The sequence below is a fragment of the Zootoca vivipara genome, chromosome 2 (assembly GCF_963506605.1).
Source record: "Zootoca vivipara chromosome 2, rZooViv1.1, whole genome shotgun sequence".
NCBI lineage: Eukaryota > Metazoa > Chordata > Lepidosauria > Squamata > Lacertidae > Zootoca > Zootoca vivipara.
This window is the reverse complement of record NC_083277.1, coordinates 97,049,506-97,070,570: the sequence shown is the minus strand read 5'-3', so window position 1 is coordinate 97,070,570 and position 21,065 is coordinate 97,049,506. Positions and strand designations below refer to the sequence as shown.

The 21,065-nt window shown below is 46.6% G+C and overlaps 2 protein-coding genes across 2 annotated transcripts in view; one reads left to right on the top strand and one right to left on the bottom strand.

The window, feature by feature from the left end:
• ENDOV (endonuclease V) overlaps nucleotides 1-21,065 on the bottom strand; it is a 158,571-nt gene that overhangs the window by 64,283 nt on the left and 73,223 nt on the right. The window lies entirely within an intron of this gene.
• Nucleotides 10,332-20,562, top strand: NPTX1 (neuronal pentraxin 1). The gene is made up of 5 exons (XM_035104150.2): nucleotides 10,332-10,849; nucleotides 11,227-11,434; nucleotides 12,441-12,685; nucleotides 13,808-13,987; nucleotides 16,280-20,562. The coding sequence occupies exons 1-5, from the start codon at nucleotides 10,337-10,339 to the stop codon at nucleotides 16,499-16,501; spliced, it is 1,368 nt and encodes a 455-aa protein (XP_034960041.1). The 5' UTR covers nucleotides 10,332-10,336; the 3' UTR covers nucleotides 16,502-20,562.

Sequence of the window (21,065 nt, the reverse complement as noted above, 5' to 3'; positions counted from 1 at the left end):
CATTTCTTTAATATAATCTCTTTCTCCCTGAAATGCTGCATTTTATAAGAATTAAAATATTCTCGTAGCAAAAACTGATATTGCAAAAACAGGAACCACCAAGAATGGTAAGGAAGGAATAGATCGACAGATGGAACAGAAGCCTGGTAGTGGGGGGACGGGGATGGACGGCCGTAAAGTGTGCTGTCACCCTACCTAATAGTCACCAGAAGCCCTTCAAACAAGTGTTGCCAACATGACTAGGGTTGCCAGACTCAATAGAGGTCAGGACTTCTGTGCCTTTAATTGCCCTGCTCTCTTTTGAGTCTGGAAACCTTAAAGAGAAACCAGCAGACCCTTTGCTTGGAAATTAAACAAAGGGTCTGCTGGTTTCTCTTTAAGGTTTCCAGACTCAAAAGAAAGCAGGGCAATTAAAGGCACAGAAGTCCTGTCCTCTATTGAGTCTGGCAACCCCTAAACATGACCCAAGCCCATAGCTGCCAAGTTTTCCCTTTTCTCACGAGGAAGCCTATTCAGCATAAGGGAATTTCCCTTTAAAAAAAGGGATAACTTGGCAGCTATGCCCAAGCCACTCATTAGATACCATGAAGACTAGATACATTCTATACAAAAATGTGATGAAGGGATCTGAGAATCTCAAGGTACTGAATTCTGTGCCTTGATTCCATAGATGGTGGGTTTGCACAGGGAACCCACAGATGAACAGTTCTGCCAATTCCCAATCAAAAGCAGCTCCAATAAAAGAAACAAATCTCATCTGTGTGTCTATTCAACCTTCTGTGTATATTTCACAGAGCATGTGACAGTGGGGAGGATTTAGGAAGCATATACCGCTAATAATACCGTGTTTCTCCTAAAATAAGACGTGCCTCTAAAATAAGCCATGGCACGATCTCTTAAAGGCCAAAAAATGTAAGACATCCCCCAAAATAAGACGTGTTGGGGGAGCCAGCGGGACAACCCAGAGGGAGCCGGCAAACGCAGCAGCGTGCGCCGCGCCGAGCCCCAGCCCAGCGGGAGCCCCGGCACAGCGACGTGTGGAGCTCCAACTGAACGGGCCCCAGGACCCGGCAGCAGGCGGCGCGCGAAGCCGCAGGAGCTGGCAGCAGCCCCAGCCGCGCCGCGCTGCACTGCGTGAAGCCCAGGGACCCAGCAGCGGGTCCTGGGGCTTCGCGCGGCGCAGCTGAGGCTGCCGGCTCCTGCGGCTTCGCGCGCCGCCCGCTGCCGGGTCCCTGGGCTTCATGCAGCGTGGCGCGGCGCGGCAGGAGCCGGCAGCAGCCCCAGCCGCGCCGCGTGAAGCCCAGGGACCCGGCAGTGGGCGGCGCGCGAAGCCGCAGGAGCCAGCAGCAGCAGCCTCAGCCGCACCGCACGAAGTCCCAGGACCCGGCAGCGGGCGGCGCGAGAAGCTGCAGGAGCCAGCAGCAGCCTCAGCCGCGCAGCGCTGCGTGAAGCCCCAGGAGCCAGCAGCGGGCGGCGCGCGAAGCTGCAGGACCCGGCAGGAGCCGGCAGCAGCCACAGCCGTGCCGCGTGAAGCCCTGGGACCCAGCAGCAGGCTCAGCGGGTGGCGCAAGAAAGCCCCGTACCATACATAACAATAAGACATCCCCCGAAAATAAGCCGCGATGTATTTTTTTAGAGGAAAAATAAATATAAGACGTGTCTTATTTTAGGAGAAACACGGTAGTTGTACCTGTGTTAAGTGCTCTATAAAGATATTCTTGTATTAAAAGTGACCAACATCAGCCAGGGGAATCCTATCAAATGGTAAACTGTGTCTTTTGATCTCTCCTAGCTTATTTCATGCAAATTGCAAATCACTGCTCGGTTGAAAGGCAAGACGCCCATTTCTTTTCCGGGAACCAAAGTTTTCAGGCTTCAAAGCCCTTCTATAAAAGCTCTGGAGAGGTTCCCATTTTAGTTTCTTTTAGCAAAAAATAAGCCTCATGACACATTGCATTTGCCACTTTATTAGATACATGAAGTCATCATCTCAGTGGATGGGGGAGTAGAGGGGGAATTGTGACCCCCTTTCTCAGTGACGCCACAAGATTAAGCGATGAAAGAGATTGCTAGATGTTTACCATCATACTATTTTAACCCTTCCCCCCCCAAAGAAAACCTTTTATCAGGTGTGTATGATTATCTCTGAAGAAAATTGATTAATTGCCCCTGAGGAAGAGTATCTAACATGAAACATAGTGGGTCCTATCAAAAGGGTTCATGTGCAACTTTGTGGTATTCTCTTCTTGCGGCATACAATACCATGCAAAAGCACAAAGGAATCCAATCAAATTAATGAATGATGTCCTAGTGTGCTAGTTGTGGGCAATTTTGGTCACATAAACTATTTGTTGTTTTTCACACTCCCATCATTAAATCTGTTTACCAAAATAATTACATTTGTTCACATGGAAAATTAGGTTTCATAACCAACAGACCGTGGGAACAGGATCAAGTTGGTCTCAGAACCTCAGTTCATTTGCAAGCCACTGTGTTCTTAGGCACACATTTTCTAACATCAAGATGGGGAACACACTGTGTTGTCCTGCTGTGAAGTGTGCTGTCAAAGTTTCCTGTGGCTATTTTGGGGTATGGGTATGACATAGCTGCCAAGTTATCCCTTTTTTTAAAGGAAATTCCCTTATGCTGAATAGGCTTCCTTGTGAGAAAAGGGAAAACTTGGCAGCTATGGGGTATGTGTGTGTGAATTGTAGGTTCTGAGAATGCTAATGCTTTATATGGATTTTTAAAGGGATATTATGTGTTCATGTTGTTATTTTAAATGTAATTCCCATGTAAGTTTTAAATGTTTTTACCTGAAAGATCTCCAAGAGACTGCTAACCCTAAAACATCACTGTGAGGGTGACTCCCTACAGGGAGCCAGCCCCCATCATCCTGACGTCCACCTCGTCAAGTACAGAGAGCACCAGTGGTTCTGAAGCAGCCAGAGGGGGAGGGAGAGACTCGGAGGAGGAGAGAAATCAGAGGGAGGAACAATGGGAAAGCTCGGGGGGGGGCGGCGCGGAGGGATGCAGGCAGATGCTCAGGGATGTTGCAGAGCCAGGGCACCGACCGCTCAGGGAGGAAGCTGAAAGGGCATCACTCCTTCTGGCGCAAGAAGGAGAGCGCCACAACGCAGGTCAAGGGGGCAGCGTTTTGGGGTGCCCAGACTACTTTGCTGGCGTAGGAACAGACGTACGCCATTGCCGGATTCTGATTCAGGATAAGAGGTCATGTTTTAAGCTGTCTCTACACTGTAAATAAATAGCACAATAAATGTCTTTGAAGACAAACTGGACTCAGGTGGAGTTACTCTAGAGTAGCCACGACGACCCTCTGACAATCACCACCATCCATGACACCTGCATGACCTACGCTTGTTTGCACAATCAAGTGTTTGCACAATCAAGGACTGAGAAGGACTGGCCCTACTATTAGGCAGAATGAGGTTATGTCCTCTGGCGGCAGAGGCCCCTGCCCCATTCCAGACATTCCACTCCTTTAGAGATCAGAGCTATGTATGCACTAGGAGATGCTATCCCATTACCAGAACAAAGATTTGACTGCCAGTCTAGTACCTGTACATGGAATGGGGGTGCCTTCTTGTACATTGCCTCAGGCAGCAAAGTATATTGAGCCAGGTCTGCTCAGAAGCTGTGTCTAACATCCACTTCATCTGTTTGTAGTAGTAAGTGGTGTAGTGGAGCAGAGCCAAGGAGCTGCTTTCCCATCACTGGTATTGCTACAGCTTACCTGTTGGGGCCAGGGCAGCAGTGAGCGCTAATACACCAGTGGGTGCACCACATTGCCTCTGCTAGTGTGTCCACACAGCCTCGATTTTGCAGCCCTCTCCAATTAAGTTGTATAGCTATGCTGGGGTCAGAAGGGTGTGTCTGCAGCTCCCTACCACACCTGTCATTTGCCATCTTGCTAATAGCCTACTGTGGAGATGTGCCTCAGGATGATGATGATGATGAATTTATTGCACACCCTTTACCCTAAGGTCTCAGAATCGCAAAAGGGAAATCATATCACTGCCCTGGGCACTGGGCTGTAGGAACATCTTGATTTTCAACAGTACTTCCATTTTCCAAACACAGCCAAAGTAAAAACTGAATAATGTACGCCTGGATCATATATAACTTGCAGTTACTGGCGAGCAAGCTCAGATCTGAGGCCTGCACATGTGCATTAATCAGCACATGTATGATCTTGCCAACATGACAACTGTTTGACCTTGCCATCAAGATTTTTTTGTCCTGAGACAATAAGTCTTTTCTACATGGACAAGCGATCTTGGGTCATTGTGCTAGCAAGGAACCCTATGCTGCACAGCTCATCCTCCTCTAAGTAGGGGGAAATATTTAGGCTGTTGTTTGCATGGTCCTTAGCAGAGAAGTGGGCCAGGAACCTTTGATTCTGTCAAGGATTCAGGATTCTCAGTGTTTGAATAGCTCACCCTCTGAATATGTAACCAAACAAGAGGCAACTTAAGGGCCTGTTCTCCCAAGATAATAGATGATGTATACAGGCCTTCTGTTTCTATAAACTTGTGTGGATCCTTAATAGCATGTTACTCTGTGGGCCTTTGTATGCATCTGCCCAAAGGAGCAGAGCACCCATCAGAGCCTCATTCATTCATCTCTGTGATTCTTGCAAAGTGTTGTGGCCTCTCCCAGGTTATTACAGCCAATGAATCACAGGCAGAGCTCCAGTAGAGCACTAGGGTCTGTTGGCACATTGCCCAGAACATGTGCATTTGATGGGAGGCTACGCTCAGTGTTCTGCTTCCCGGCTTTGCATTTCCCTTGATGAAATATTTGGCTGCTATTGGCATCTTACCCCCTGGCAGGTAGGCAAGTTTCTGCTCCCTCTGTGTGTGTGGGGGGGTGCTCAGTGCAGATGCTCCTAGTTAGTGCCCAAGGCTGGCACCATTCTGCCTCCTCTCCCTTCTCTCCCGTTGAAGAATGTGTCAGAAGCCCTCTCCCCTTTCTACTTGCCTTGCCTCCGGCTTTCCAGAAGCTGATTCTCCCTGTTACAACCAGAAGCTGGTCTCCTTTGCTAATCCTTTAAGCAAGCAAGTGAATTCTTACTCAGGAAATGTGGAGGGGGGGGGAAGGGATGTGTGTTATCTTGCTTCATCTGGATTTAAAGCTCTAAAGGAGGGGGCTCTTGTGGGGAGGGAGCAAGATATCTGCCTTCCAAGAGGGGAGTGGGGTAGCTATTGCCAGCGGCTGAAAAAACTGTGGTGTTGCAAATACAGAAAGAGCTGCCAGTCTTGTATTATTGATCTGAGCATCCGGCATGGCAGTTCTGAAGTCACTAGGTTGGAGGACAGCAGAGAGGATTTAAGCGGAAAATAGGGAAGCCTTGAAAAAGGAAACTGCCTAACTGTGGTTAATGCCATGCATGACTCTGCCAGATACCTTATACCTGAGGCATGAGCAGGGATGCCTGGAGAAAGGAGATCACCTTTTCATGACTGGTGAAGGCCTGGCCAGGGCCAGCACAATGCAGTTTTCCTGCCTAAGGTGAAGGTAAAGCTGCCCCTGCAGTTCAACATACAGAAGCAGATTGGACTGTCAGCTGGTGCTCCTAATGGCCGCAGCCTCGGTTAAGCAGGGCAGCTTAAAACGACACATAGCTCTGCCTTCCAAGCCCTCCCTTCTGCTCCCAGGTAGCCAATTCACTCTGCCTAAAAGGAAGGTGGGTTAGGTGATGATACACCTGGCTTTGGTCCAGATAAGAAAGTGGGACTGAACTAGGGGTCTTGGTGGGAATGTCTTTTTTCCCCAAGCCTCAAAATAGAAGCCCCCATCCAACCCCACTTCACTACTCCAACTCCTCCCGAGAAAGCCCTGCCCGCTGGAGGAGGGAGCTGGAGGGGAATCTGTCAGAAAGCCGCTTTGGGGAGGCAGGAGCCCCCACTACTCTCCAGGGAGCGGCGAGCTGGCGGGCCTCAGCGTTTGCACCGCAGAGCTTCCGCAGCTGGCCTCGGTGGGATTACTCCAGAGTAACAGCAGCCGCACCCAGTCCAGGGCCGTTTTATCCGTGGCGTGTGGGCGGCAAAGGAGCTTTCCTCGCCCCGCCTGACCCCGTGGGCTCTGCAAAGGTGCTAAAGGCTGCCCCGGCGCAAACGGGAGCCCCGCCACCACCACCTCCTCCTCCTCGCCAGGTGACTCGGCCTCCGGTGCCCAGTCTGAGGAAGGGGAAGGGAGAGGACACGGGGTGGCAGTAGACGCAGCCACGCCACGCCGTTTCTTGCCTCCCCCGCGTGACAAGCACCGCTTGGAAAGACAAAAGCCAGTCCGAGGCCGCCAGCCTTGGAACGTTTAGCCGCAGCCGAAACTGGGAGTCGCACTGGTTTAGTAATCCCCAAGCGAAGAAGCGCCTGTTATTGAGGGGCGGGATGTGCGTCCTGCGTGGGCGGGTCGGCGGGGCAAAATTGGGGCAGGGAAGAAGGCGGTGCCACCGGATTCGCGGCAGGGGAGGCAACGTCATCTGCTGGGGCCTGACTTGCCCAACCTCCGCAGGCCAAATGAATGGATGAAACTTTTCTCTCTGAGCGAGGTCCGCTAAACAACCGAAGCAGAGGGGAAAGAGGAAGGGCACGGCGCTTTGGGTTTCGAAAAACCCCAAAGGCCAACCAAAATGTCACAAATTAGTGAGCAGAGGTGGTTGTTAAGTCTACCATAACTTTTTTTTCTTAAGTCAGGCTAGAATATTAAAGCAATCCCCCAAGCGAAGAAGCGCCTGTTTGTGTGTCCAAAAATGGAAAGAAGTCCCAGCGAAAGAAGAATGTATACAAAAACTTAGGGAATATGCAGAAATGGCGAAACTTACGGGGGAAAATAAGAAATCAAGATAACAAATTTATAAAAGAATGGAAATGGTTTATTGAATATTTACAAATAAACTGTAAACAGATAACATTGGCAGGATTGCTGCAGTAACCTGCAGTGTTATAAGAGTATAGATTTAAAGTAGTTGAATAAATGAGCAAATTAAGTTGGAAATGCAGAAAGTATTAAAAATAAATTTAAGGAACCACAGAAAGAGGAGGAAGTAAGTAGAGTTTTGAAATGTTAAAATGATTGTAAAATTATGGAAATGTATAAAATTGAAAAATCATAAATAAATTAATAAGAATAAGAGTATTGAAGCAAAGCTGCCTGGAGGGGAACCCGGCTTGTTACTGAATGTGTGCTTTGGTTAGAATTCCATTTTTGCTGCATACTCTTCGAAAAGGTGCAAGGTGTGGCTTGCAGGGGTTGTCCTGAAGAGGGCCTGCCCCTTTCTCCCTGAACACTACAACAAAGGAATGGAAACCAGAAAACCCTTATTGGTCAACACTCTTTGAGACTACAGAGTTGGGGCCAATGATAGTCTTGCTCAAAGTAGACCCACTGAAAGCGCTTGATGAACTTCATTACTGTAATTTCAGCCGGTCTGCTCTTGAGTTAAACTTGGTTACAATCTATTTGCCAGGGCCGTATTTAGGTTTGATGAGGCCCTAAGCTACTGACGGTAATGGGGCCCTTTATATGTCCAGCTGTCCTTTGTCAACAACAAATTGTTGCTGTTTTTTGGGTTAAATATGTGCAATATGGTAATTTATGGACCTAATAGGTATCTAAAGCCATTTGCACATAACAAATAGGAGCCTACACAACACAAAACACTGTTGCTGTATGTAGGTTTTATTTTATTTGTTTTTTATCTTATATTTTGGAAATGTACATCCAGGTTTTTTCTTTAATTTTTTTTGGGGGGGATCCAAGAGAGTGGGGCCCTAAACTATAGCTTGTTTAGCTTATCCATAAATCCGGCACTGACTGTATCCAGTGCCCCTCCCCATCTTTCCCTAAAGTCTCCTCCTTTCCCTTTCCATTTGTGATTATTCCTCAGAAACACCAAGAGTTATTCTGGACTCTGGTGTTTATTTTCTTTTTTTTAATCAACCACAACCAATGCTCTAAAAACCTGCTTGCTACGGTTTCTCCTACCTAGCCTAATAACCACATGCAGGCCTTTCAAGCTTGCTGTGCCAACCCTGCCCTCGCTCCTCTGAATTCGGTAAGAGCAGCTCTGGAGAGGTAACTTTTGTCCGGGACACAACACCAACGCGCATAGGCCCCTCCTCAGGCCTCCAGCCAGCGCTGGCGCGGCCAACAGTTCCGGGAGGGAGGAAGAGAAGGGGATGTGAGGCTGATACCGCCTCGCTCGCTTCATTCTCAGCTCCCAAAGCCCCAGAGGCGCCGCGGTGCGGGAAGCTATCCGGTGCCCTGGCAAAGGAGCAGACGATTCAGTCATTCAAGCACTCAGTCGGTGCCACGAGAAACGGGAGGAAATGAGCCGCTTCCGCTGTCTGCTCCGGAGGCGCATCCCTCGGGCGGATGTTTCTTGCGGGAAAGCATGGACTGGTTTACTGGAAGCGAATCTCCTGGCTGGGAAGAGGAGCGGCAGTAGAAGGGCCCTGAGCAAAGTATCCGGGTGTGTTTCTTTTCTTTTTCTTTCCCCGCAGGCCGCATCATCATGCTCCTGCTTGGCTGGATGGCTGCTGCCATCCCACAGCCCGTGAAATGGTCCTCCTCGGATCGGAAAAGGGGAAAAGAAGCAGAAATGAGAGCGAGCTTGCTGCGAGAGGCCGAGGAGAAGGCGGGCGCTGCTTCCCTGAGCAAGCACGGCTTTGGGAACAAATCCTGTAGCAGCTGCCCGGTTTTGCTTCCCCAAACAGGGAATTTACTGAAGCAAAAGCAGCGACCACACGAATTAGCCAGGGACAGCGGAGTTGGATTGAGAGCAGAGCTTCCTTCGTGTCAGGGCGCACAGTCGTGGGTCTCTGAGCATGAGCAAAATTCTCTTGCCACTGAGTGATCACAGAGAGACTTAACACTCCAGAGAAGCGAGCAGCACGAGGAGGAAAGGATTTAAGGCCAGGGGCAATCAGGGGCTTTACGCATTGGCACCTCCTTTAGGTATTTAACTACTGACGAGTTGAGAAGCCGGGAGATTCAGGTGTAGCAAGGGCTGTAGAAAAAAGCTCTCACTTCCTCTTTCCAGGTACGGATGGACTCAGACGTGTCACGACAGCCTCCTATTTTCAGACGCCTGCCATAGTGACACACATGATAGCGGTGACACACCACAGGCTTCTGAAAGGCATTCAAGAGTTTTGCGTGTGCGTCATTGGTGCACATTACAGATTCCCAGGGCTGGATTGCGCCTGGAAATCGTCAAGTGGCTAGACGACTCCTATCCTAAAGTAGCTTCTTGCAGCGTTTAAACATAAGCACACAACCTCCAATCATCAAGTGAAGGGGGGACGGGACGGACTTGTGGCCTTCCAGACCTTGCCGGATTACACAACACCCACACTTCCTGATCATTGGCTATGCTGGCTGGGAGTACCTGATAGGAGTTTGCCTTCAGCACCACCTGGGGGTCCACAGGTTAATCCCCGCCGCCGACGCCAAATACAACCTTATCCTGATTATAACATAGCCGTCCCTTTCTTACACCCCCTATGACTCCTTCGAAAACACAAGTACACCAGCTAGTGACTATTGCACACAGGGGTGCCATAAAAAAACAGGGGGAGGGGAGGTACACCTTGCCCCGCATAATTGATCACATGATGCTGTGCACATACCATTTGAATAGCAATGCCCATCAACTTAGGGAGGGGGCATCCCCCTCAATTATTTTATGGGCGGGGGTGTCCCACAGACCCCTCAGCCCCTAGGAGTTGGCTCCTACGATTGCACACACACTACACAGGGGTTATACACACGCGCGTGGACACGGACACACACCACTACCACCGCCCGGCGTTCTCTACGCCTGCAGCCTTAAGTTCTGCTCCAGCGCGGCGCGAGCTACCGCGGACACGACCTTGCACACCCCTTCCTGCACTTAAGCACCCTGAAGGCACACGCGGCGCTTCTTCTCAGCATCGCTGCCAGCAGTGCCGAGGAGCGCTGCCTCTCTCTGCGCCGCACACGTGCATGCAAGCCTTACGCAGCGGCCACAGCGAAGGCTCTTCTCCCCTGTACTCCCTGGGCGCCCCCGCCCACCGCGGGCTCTCCCAGTGCACCGTTCCATTCACGACGCGAAGCGGAGGCGGCAGAGGCAATTACCAGGCCCCCTCGGTCAATTCCACCGGGACCCCTCAGCTTCCACTTTCGGCTGCCCGAAACAGGAAACAGGGCGCTCGCAAGGCAATTAAACAGGGATTCCACCCCACTATGACGTCAACGGGCTCGTAGCCCCTCCCGCGCGCTATAAAAGCAGCCCGCGTACCGCAGTCGGCTCAGCAGTTCGGCGGACAGTTCCATGGTGCTGAAAGTAACTCCAGCGTTCCGGGGCGCCGCGTCTGTTGGGAACTTTGCCCCGGCCATGTTTGCAGGGGTGCGGTGCAGCCTCGTGTTGGCCTCGTTCTTCTTTTTGAGAGGATGCGCCCAGAATTTCGGGCAGACCCGGTTTATCTGCACCTCGGTGCCGTTGGATACGGACATGTGCACTTCTTCTATGCAGAGCGGCGGCAGCACGGAAGACCTGAAGACCACCGTGCTACAGCTCCGGGAAACGGTGCTTCAGCAAAAGGAGACCATCATGAACCAAAAGGAAACCATCAGGGAACTAACCACGAAGCTGGGCAGGTGTGAGAGCCAGAGCTCGCTGGACACGGTCCCCAGTGAATCCAAAACGGGCGGGGGCTCCAACAGGAAGCAGACCGGCTCTTCGAAAAACACCATGGGGGATCTGTCCCGGACTCCGGCTGCCGAGACCTTGACCCAACTTGGGCAAACTTTGCAGTCGCTTAAAACAAGACTAGAAACCTTGGAGGTACAACTTTCTCCTTTCTGTTTTTCCTTAGAACTAGAAAAGGAGACACCGTCAGACGTGGCTTTGGGATGGCCAGCCCCTGCCGTCTTCGGTGTTGATTTAATGCTGCACCCTTTGCCCTGTTCCCGAGGTAAAATGTCTGCAGTGAAGTATTCTCTGCCACTTACCCCCCCCCCCAACTCTCATACAGTAGGGTTTTGTGGCAGTTTGTGTGCTTCCCTTTGATAAATTGGTGCTCCTTTGCTTGGAAAGCTGTCCGTGAGTTTAGCTGCCAGGGTAGCAAACATCAGGATGAGTCTGTGGTAAATAATGCTGTGGTGTTAATTTGGTTTGCAACAATCCACTTACTCTCTTTGCTTCTCCCCCACCCCATGCAGCAATTCAGTAGGATGAATTCTTCCAGCCAGACCAATTCCCTGAAGGAGATACTCCAGAATAACATCGATGACTTAGAGAAGCAAGTCCTGTCCCGAATTAACAGCCTGGAAGAAGGCAAGTACAACCCTAAGAACGAGACTGAAGAAAGAGGAAAAATAGAAAGCACTTTAACTTCCCTTCACCAAAGGATCAGTGACCTAGAGAAAGGTAAAAAGAAGCTTGAGAAAAGCCTAGATTTAAATGATCAGCATTTTTTCACTGAATAATTACACATTTGGAGAAAAACAGCTCACCTTCGCCCCCCCCCACCTTACAAAGCAGTTCTCCCCCCTTCTGTTTAAAAGAGGTGAAGAAATGATTACTTTTCATTTAAATTATGAGCAAATGCAACTCTGATCCTCCCTGGAATTCATGGACAAAAGTGAGTGTGTCTGTGTGATTGTGTGTTTATGTGTAATGGGGAAGGACAGTAAATAGATAATATCTCGTTCTTCCAAAGTGGTATTGGTAAAGTAGGGAAGAACTACCTAATCTATGTTAGCAAAGTATCTTTGACTCAGCATACCTATGTAGAAAAAAATGCACCTTCAACTTGCTAACATAATTCATTCATCTATATGCATTGGGGTCTACCCTCTAAGTGACCTAGGACAAGCAGTTTAACATTTTCTTCCTCCTCTAAGCAATATGTGCATCTTAAACTTCAACAGAACCAGTTGTTGTGTCCAGTCAAATACTCTGCCCCTTGCCTTTTTCTGTGTTCATTAGCGCTTTTTAGCCTTATGGTTAAAAAATAAACAAAGGGGTGGGAGAGGAAAGGAGAGAAAAGACCCTATTCCCCAAGCGCTGTCCATGTGACTAGGATTAGAGTGCCGAAATGTGCTGGAGGGATTTAAACAGTGCCATCTTAAGGCTCATTATATAATGAAGACAGAGAGACAGAGAGAGAGAGGCAGACAGAGTTCTATGCAAAATTCCACTGACAGAGACTCAAGACCTTCCTGTACATTTTAGAATTACATCTATGCCATTATTTGAATAGGAGCACCCTATTGTGTGTGCAATCCTATTGCATAGCACAATCCTATGCATGTCTACTCAGAAGTAAGTCCCACTGAGCTCAATGGAACTTACTCCCAGGTAAGTGCATATATGATTGCAGCCTCAGTACCCTTCAAGACCTCTGACAAACACCCTCTCTATCTTCCCTCAGGCCAGAAAGACAATCGGCCAACAGATAAGTTTCAGCTGACTTTCCCCTTGAGAACCAACTATATGTATGCCAAGGTGAAGAAAAGCCTGCCAGAGATGTACGCCTTTACTATTTGCATGTGGATAAAATCGAATGCCTCCCCAGGTGTGGGCACACCCTTCTCTTATGCAGTACCTGGACAAGCCAATGAGCTAGTGCTTATTGAGTGGGGCAATAATCCCATGGAGATCCTTATCAATGATAAGGTAAGTGATCAGTGTTCTAATCCTTCAACTGCCATGCAATGATTTTAAGGGTAAGGAGGGGAGAAATGTATTAATTAATAAAACAAGCGGCAACAAAACCAGCATTTAACATAATGGCTAAATAATGAAAACTCTGCACCCTTTCTGCAAACACCTTGTAGCACCTTTTGCACATGGTGGGTATGTATTTGCAAACCACTGGTGCTGGTCGATACTGCAGCCAGAAGTATTGGAATTCAGTAGCTTTGCTTTCAAAGTGAAAACAAAGGAAGTGAGTTAAAGCCCCTCCAGGCTCCAACCCCCTTTTCTGGAGCAACTTAAATAAAGACACCCAGGGATCTCTGAAAAGAAAAAGAAAAAAAGAACTGGAGGAGCTTATATTTAGCTTGCCCTCCAGAGAAATAAGTGATTTTTTTTAGAAACCCCAGTTCCCCAATCCCTTCTCCGAAATTTAAGGTCATTATACAGCACTGTGTATGTTACCAGGCAGACATTCAATATTTTTCTTCTTGTGGCCCAAAATGAAATACAAATGCCATTAAAGAACAACCTTTATATATGCACAGTATTTATTTATTATTATTATTATTATTATTATTATTATTATTATTATTATTATTATTATATTTATTTAAAAACCCTAGCTTGTGTGACAGCACCTCCACATTTTGACAAGTGTGGTAGTTCCTTTTGTGTTGCATTTTTCAATGTGCATGCCATCCCAAGATATATTCCAGCACAAAGAATAATCCTTCTTGAGGTTTTCAGGGGAAAAGAAAATGAAGAACCCGACAAAAATGACCTAGTGTTTTCCAAAATGTAAAATAATAGAGATGTCATTTTAGAATCCTACTAATTGAAGTTAGGGTCAGAAAACCTGATCCTGTGTCCTTGAAGTTAAAATAAGCATTGTCATGGTCTCCGCTTACTGGAGTTTTTAGAATCTAGAATCTTTGCCACCCCATAAAATCTTCATCTCTCTATCAATGCGAATCAGAAGGTTCTGTGGTTCATGTGAAAATCAAATGTTTCTCTAGTATTACATAACAGAGCAGGTTCGGGAAGACCGCCAGCTTGGTGAAGTCTCTAGTACTATATGCAATCTCCCTCTTCTCTCACCAGGTAGCAAAGCTTCCTTTTGTCATTAACGATGGGAAATGGCACCATATCTGCATCACATGGACGACTCGGGATGGTGTCTGGGAGGCTTATCAAGATGGCACACAACGAGGCAATGGGGAAAACCTGGCCCCTTATCATCCTATCAAGCCACAAGGGGTCCTTGTTTTGGGACAGGAACAGGTAAGGTAGCATAGTGGTGGCAGCGGAGGAGGGAGGGGTGACCACTGGAATTTATCCATGTTCTGTACAAGGTTTGCAGCAATTTGATTAGAAAGACCGGTAGAGAAGGTGCTTAAGCATTATAAATAGTTAAAACCTGCAGATTGTGCTGCTCTGGATTAAGTTTAGTAGACCTAGATATTCCTCGGGGCACAGGAAGCTGCCAGAGTCAGACCATTGGGTCCATCTGACTCATGATTTTCAGCACTGGCTGGAAACTGCTCTGCAGGGTTTTGAGCAGGGATCTCTCCCAGCCATACCAGGAAATGCTGGGGATTGCAGCTTCACATGCTACATAGTAGCATCCGCCTTGTATTCTTGTTCAGCAGGTCTCATCATGCACCTGCTGGGGTCTCCAGTGCCAATGTAGCATGATTATGTCAACGTGCCACACTGGCATTCCATACCTTCTGAACCTACAGCATAAGGCTTTCTGCAGTGATAGTTTCATAGGCTGCCTGTCAGAGCCAGCATTGAGTACATTTGTTAGATGAATGCAAAGTGGTTCCGCCACGGGCAGTACAGGAAATTTGCCTCTTAAAAACAACAACAGTGGCAAAAATTTGATGAAGTTTCTTAGGCATCAGATAAGAACAGAAGGGGATTAAAGAGAGGGAGGGATAAGGGGGGGGGGAGACCAAATGGTATGGGGGTGGTGGTGAGAGAGTTCTAAAATGAGTAGGAGACACAGAAAATCACCAATCTGTTCCCTTTAGTCATGCACATTAAAGAACAATTGAACCAGGGGTTGCCAACATGGTGTCCCCACACATAGTGCTGGATTTTAGTGCCCATAATCCCTGACCACTGGTCATGCTGGCTGGAGCTGATGGGAATTGGAGTTTAGCAACATTTGGAGTGCACCACATTAGCTATCTCATGAACTACACATGTTTGCATACACAACCACTCATAATTTTAAAGGAATGGGGATTGATGTTCCCATGGAACAAATGGGATCTTCAGGGGACATAATAATTTTGACAGTGGTAGAGACAACAATGCTGCCTAACATCTACACCTGCACATGGATACACACACACACACACACACACACACACACACACACAAGTTATAATTCAAATTTTACAGGGTGATATGCAAGTCGTGGAAAGGGTCCTGTCCTCCTTGCTTCTGTGTCTAAAGCTAACCAACTATTTCACACTGAATCACACACCACAGGGCATCTAAATTTCCTTCCTGCATTTCTCATAAAAACAAGCAGTTATTTCCCCCATCACTTATCGCACAAGTGACATAGATCAACTCTGCCTGCCAGTTACACAACATGCTCACTCAGATACATTGCCATAGTCAGAAAGCGAAAGCCATGGTATCCAATTATTCTGGTGCAGGCTTACACACACACACACACACACACACGTCTCAAGATGAAGGATCATAGCAAATCACCACGGCCCATTTCTTTAACGCCACTTGTCCCCTTCCTCTCTCAAAACAACATGCGAGGCCTTCATTTACATGTGCATACAAACTTACATTAAAAAATAAATCAATCTGTACTGCCGTTCAAAATTCTCAGAGTGCAATACACCACAGAATGAAAGAAGAATAGAAACACTGCAAAAATCAACACTACTAATTAGAGACAGAGTTACCCAGTAAAGGTAAAACTGCCTGGGAAAATTAGGAGATCTTTTCCTAGCACCTAGAAGGTAACAGAGCAGGCTGCAGGCAAGTCTCCCCGGGGAACAACTTCTATCTCCAGCCTCCTCCCTTCCATGCATACTGGCACTGCTGGAACCAAGGGCCTAAGTTTCTATTTTTGGAAGTTCCATCCATGAAAATTGCACTTAAAAGGCTGCACGTTGCATCCTCCTTATTGAACTTCTCTGGTGCAGTTTATTCCTGCTGACCTTTGCATGCTGCTACGGAAGCTTTCTGGCTCATTTCAAGTGTTTACTCTGTCAAGACTATAGGATCCCCAGTGTTGACTTACCTCTTGGGTCTTCTTCTTTTTTTAATACAATTTTTTTCAATGTGCATGCCACCCCAAGATATATTCTAGCACAGAGAGTTATCCTTCTTGAGGTTTTCAGGGGAAAAGAAAATGAATAACCCAACAAAAATGCCCTAGGGTTTTCCAAAATGTAAAATAATAGAGATGCCATTTTAGAAGCCTACTAATTCAAGTTAGGGTCAGAAAACTCTAACTTTTAGATAAGGATACATACTGCATATTTCCAGGGTGAGATGTTTTCAAATCTTTTATCTTCCATTTCTCTCTTCAAGGACACACTTGGAGGTGGATTTGATGCCACCCAGGCATTTGTGGGAGAACTAGCCCACTTCAACATCTGGGATCGAAAGCTCACCCCAGGGGAGATCTACAACCTGGCCACGTGCAGCACCAAAGCTCTGTCTGGTAGTGTCATAGCCTGGTCCGAGACCAACATTGAAATTTATGGTGGAGCCACCAAATGGACATTTGAAGCCTGCCGTCAGATCAACTAAAAAATGCTGCTCTTCCCCGCCCTTCCCATTCCAAATCCATTTAACCCTTGGTTAACAGACATTCTCCTCACCCAGGAATGAATTATGGACAAATTATTTCCTTTCTCTCTTCTGTCTTTCTTTTTAAAATTATCTTCTTTGTTTGTTCTAAAGAATCAATCACATTTTTTTTTTAAATCTAGGAGACTTGGGAGTTTTCCAGTCAACTCTAAGGCAACCTGGGACTTTGCAACCTTACAATTTTGAAGAGAGGGTTCATTGTCCCCCACCCCCCTCTCTCACTCCCTCTTTTGTCCCTTTCTCCTTTGGATCGAGACTTTATCTTTTTTCCCCATTTTGCTTTATGAAGTCTCGTCATGAATGGTCTGATTTTTCTGGCTTGCCAACTTTGTTTCAATGCCTGAGTGCCTTTGGGCTGGTGCGACTCTTTCAGCACATTTGTCTTCATTTGCATATACTTTTTAAAGGATATCTCTATATTCCTACTCTATGTCTTTTAAGCAGCCAGTCACCTGTGGGCAGATATTTATTTTTTATTACGAATTATTCTCTGAGTGATAGGAGGATAAACGCTTATGAGAGACGCATGATGGTGGCTAGACTAGGAGATTGAGGGGTGGGGGGGTAGGACTGTTCTCTGAAATTCTTCAGGTCCCTCATTGCTCCCCCACCAATTGTGTAAACCTCTGGCTATGGCCAGAGCAAACAGAGCCATCTTTGCCCCCCAAGGGTACATGTGAGACTCAGGAGCATTGCCAGCTCAAGGATCCTAGACGACTTGTCCAGATCCTTGGTCATTTGTAGGAGCAGCTGGCTCCTACCTATTTTAATGGAGCTGCAGAGCAGCTCCCTTCCCTTGTCTGCCTTCATTTTGCTGTATAGCCTAAAGGATCTGCCTCTGGTAGCCATCACAAAGCCTATGCGTAGTCCAGAAAACCTTCCTTCCACCACAGGCATTGATTACTGCTTCTCCCCAAACTCTGTGACCCAAAGATGGCAGGAAATCACCTGATCCATCCCCTTACCTCTCCCTTCCTGGTTCCACAGCAGGCTCCTACTTGCCTTCCCCTCCAAAGGTAATGCATCCTGGGCCTTTTCCCAGAAAACTTGTCTTGAAGATGGGACTATTTTCTTATGACTTTATGAGGCGTTCCCAAACCCTTACCAATGCTCCTTTACTCTCACTAAGAGCCATAAACCTGAAGGGCTGGGGTAGGGGGGAGTTTTAGTGGTAGTCGGATGCAAAGCATGTGGTTGCAGTCCGATTTCCATGGCCATACCGCTGAGCTGAGATTTTTGCCTTTTAAATACAAATTGGGTTCACTGCAGGTGGCAGGATGTATAGCGCAAGGAGCCTTGGCCTGCCCTGTGCTTATTGGACCCAATGAGATTTGAGGTATACTTCACTTTCATAAAGGTTCATAGCTCTTCCTTTGTGAAAGGAATAAGGAACTGCTTGAGAGAGGTTTTAAGCAAATGTGTCAAGAAACTGAATAAAGGGCAAATCCTGGTTTTGCTCCAAAGCCCCAGGGAATTAAGAAGCTGTGACCTCTCCATGCATCTGTTTTGCCCAATAACCAGAAACAGAGCCTGCACTATGTTTTTTTTACAGTATTTTAAAAAAAGAACAGCACAAGGGATACCTAAGAGACTGTATGGATGTGTCGAGCCTTCAGATAAACCTCTGCAAAAAGGCAAAATGTGCATTTCTTATCGTGCTATAGACGGAGATGTTTGCATCATGAAGGGCACCAACTATTTTAGGAAGCTGGGAAGGTGTAGTGGTTGGCCTTTCTTGTGAGGATTGTGTTTTGGTTAGATAAGAGTGCCTATTTTACCACCTTTAGTGATAATGGGTTGCATAGTGCTCTTTATAGATTCCGTCCTAGTTTATGGTACCCTTAGATTTCCTGCAGGCTTATAGGGAAGGCAAGGGGTGTACTGTCGTTTCTTGCATGTTTTCAGTAGGTGCCTCAATCGTGTTTTACCTGGTCTAATGCTTGCCTGCTTGCATGGGCTAATGCAGAGCTGTGGGGGTTTGCTGAGTGATAGTTCATGCTTTAAAAACAATTCAAAAACTAAAGTCATCCAAGCACGATAGTATAGGTCAGGCATGGCTGGAAAAAGGTGGCTAATGATACAGCATTCTTCCCCGTGATAAACAGCACTACACATTTTTGTATTAGAGAAGAGAAGAGGAGCCACCAGTTAAAATATTGGTAACTTTAAAAGAAATCAATCCATGGGAACTGCTCCACTCAGCTTTGTCTTTTCCTATAAGTCCTGGAGAAGCCAGAGCTCTTAATCCAGTAGTTGTGCTGTCCTAAAAAAGCAGCTATAGGAGCTGTTCTTTAAGCATTTCTTTAAGCAACGTACACTGTGCTGCTGAATCAGTCCTGTTGATGTTTACCAACCTGGATGTACTTGGAGCTGTCCCTTCAGCACCACCATGGGTGGGTATTTTCCATGCCAGACTCCCTGGGAGCTGTCCGTTCAGCACCAAGGCTGCTCTAGCGAGCGCAGAATAAATAGCTGATCCAGCCAAACTCAAGCCTACTGCTTAATACGATTGATGTTCCCTCTTGCACTGAATAATACATGCCTCTCTCAGGTAATGCCCTTTTATAAAAAACACACATACAAGTAAAGAGCACTGCACAGGCAGTGCATGTGTTTGCCTAAAGACTGTCTGACAGTTCCCAAAGGCCTCCTTCTAAAGGAGGTGTTTTCACTGACCATTTACACAGGTGTAGTTCCACTGAAGAATATAAGGTCACGCCAGTTTAGGTAATCAGCAAAGCATTCTCTGGCAAGCAGTCCTAAACATGGGTAACTTAGAAGACCTATTCACTTCCCTAGGACTTAACTTACAACCAGTGTATAGAAATCACAGCTCAAATGTGATATTAGTTGAATCAGCATTTTCTCTCCCTTGAAGGGTTAGCTACTCTTTGAAATGTCAAGCCTTTCTGCTTTTGTAAAACAAAATACACACAAATTATTTCTCTTGTTGTAAAAGGAGTTTACTACCAAGAAAGGTATTTTTTATTAGAAAAGAATATATGTAGAAAAACAGGTATTCCCTGAAAAAATACTTTTGAGCTACAGATGAAGGATAAAAGGATGATAAAACCTATTTTGAGATAAATAGTATTTTATATGGTTTCTTTTTTAAGAAAAAGAATTTCTGGTTTGTACTAATAGCCATCACCCCTTTAAATGACCTCACCCTCTCTCATCCCAGTCAATGAGTTTTTCTTGGCTGTGAGTGAAAAGGGAGGTGTGAAGGATAGAATTTGTGAGGCTCACTGAGCCATTCTGACCAACCCTAAAGCTGTGGCAAATGAATATGCACCATGTATGGGCATGTAATAAGCAGTTCAAGGTCGATGTTGCACTATTGAAAGGTTGGTGCTCATCAGATATTGAAGTGGGTCATGTGACCACCCTATGAAATCACAATGCTAAAGCACTAGGAGAGGGGGTGGAAATCTATCTAAACATAATCAACACAAACCCAGCCTAGTTATATTATTTTTAAATCTTGGCTCAGGGCAGCATATTTTAAGCAGTGCTCTTTAAAAGCAAAACCAACCAATCCCAACAAAACTCTACCTTATAAGATCGATCTGCTAACGACCCTTATTGGAAACCTTCTTGTAACTAATAATGAATGTTAAGTGTGAACTAATGAAGGGGGGGAAAACATGTCAAGGTAAATAAATCCAGTCCAAATTGTGCAGGATTTGCCAAAATAAAAAATAAAAAAGGGTGATAGTGATACAATTGTATATACTGTACAGCGTGAAAGAGGATAAATGTTTCTTGAGTTGTCATTCTGTTAACCAAAGCTGTATATTTTTCCTATTTCTTGCTATCAGTCTTTACTGAGTTTTTGAATGAGTTGATGTTATATCTTACATCCACAGTCCACATCAGCAATTCTTAAAATGCACTGTTTCTACTGGTTCTTCATGCTGTTTTTTTCCCTTTCCTTTTTTCATTTTAATGCTTAAACTACATGAATTGTCGAATTTATTTTTACACAATAAAGAGTGATGAAAGACAACAGGGCTGCAGTCATTTCCCCCACCAAACTTTCCTCTCCCAGAAAGGACCCCAGTACAGCCAGGAACTCCCAAAGTCAGGTCCACTTGGGAAGAAGCAGGGCTTGTGCTGCTGAGTCGGCGGCAGCAGCAGCAGAGATCTTACACCTGCACCCCCTAGGAATACAGCACAGATTGTGGCCTGCTGCCACGGTTCTGCAAAACCAGTCCTGAAAACAACTGCATATGCTCTCTGGCCAAATGAACCAGCTGACCATTGCCTGTGGTAATCTCCCTTTTCCTGCCAGTTCTTCTGTCTAAACAATTAGGGTTGCCAGCTTTTGCTGCTTTGGGATGCCCAGTTTTGCTTTCATCTCTATCCAGCTGATCTCCTGCACATACCTCTTACTTGTTTTTATCTGGCCCAACCCTATATTGGGATAAGAGGACCGAGCAACATATCTATTCTCATCCCCCGTCTCAATGCCTTGAACCCTTTACAGAAGAAGAAGAAGAAG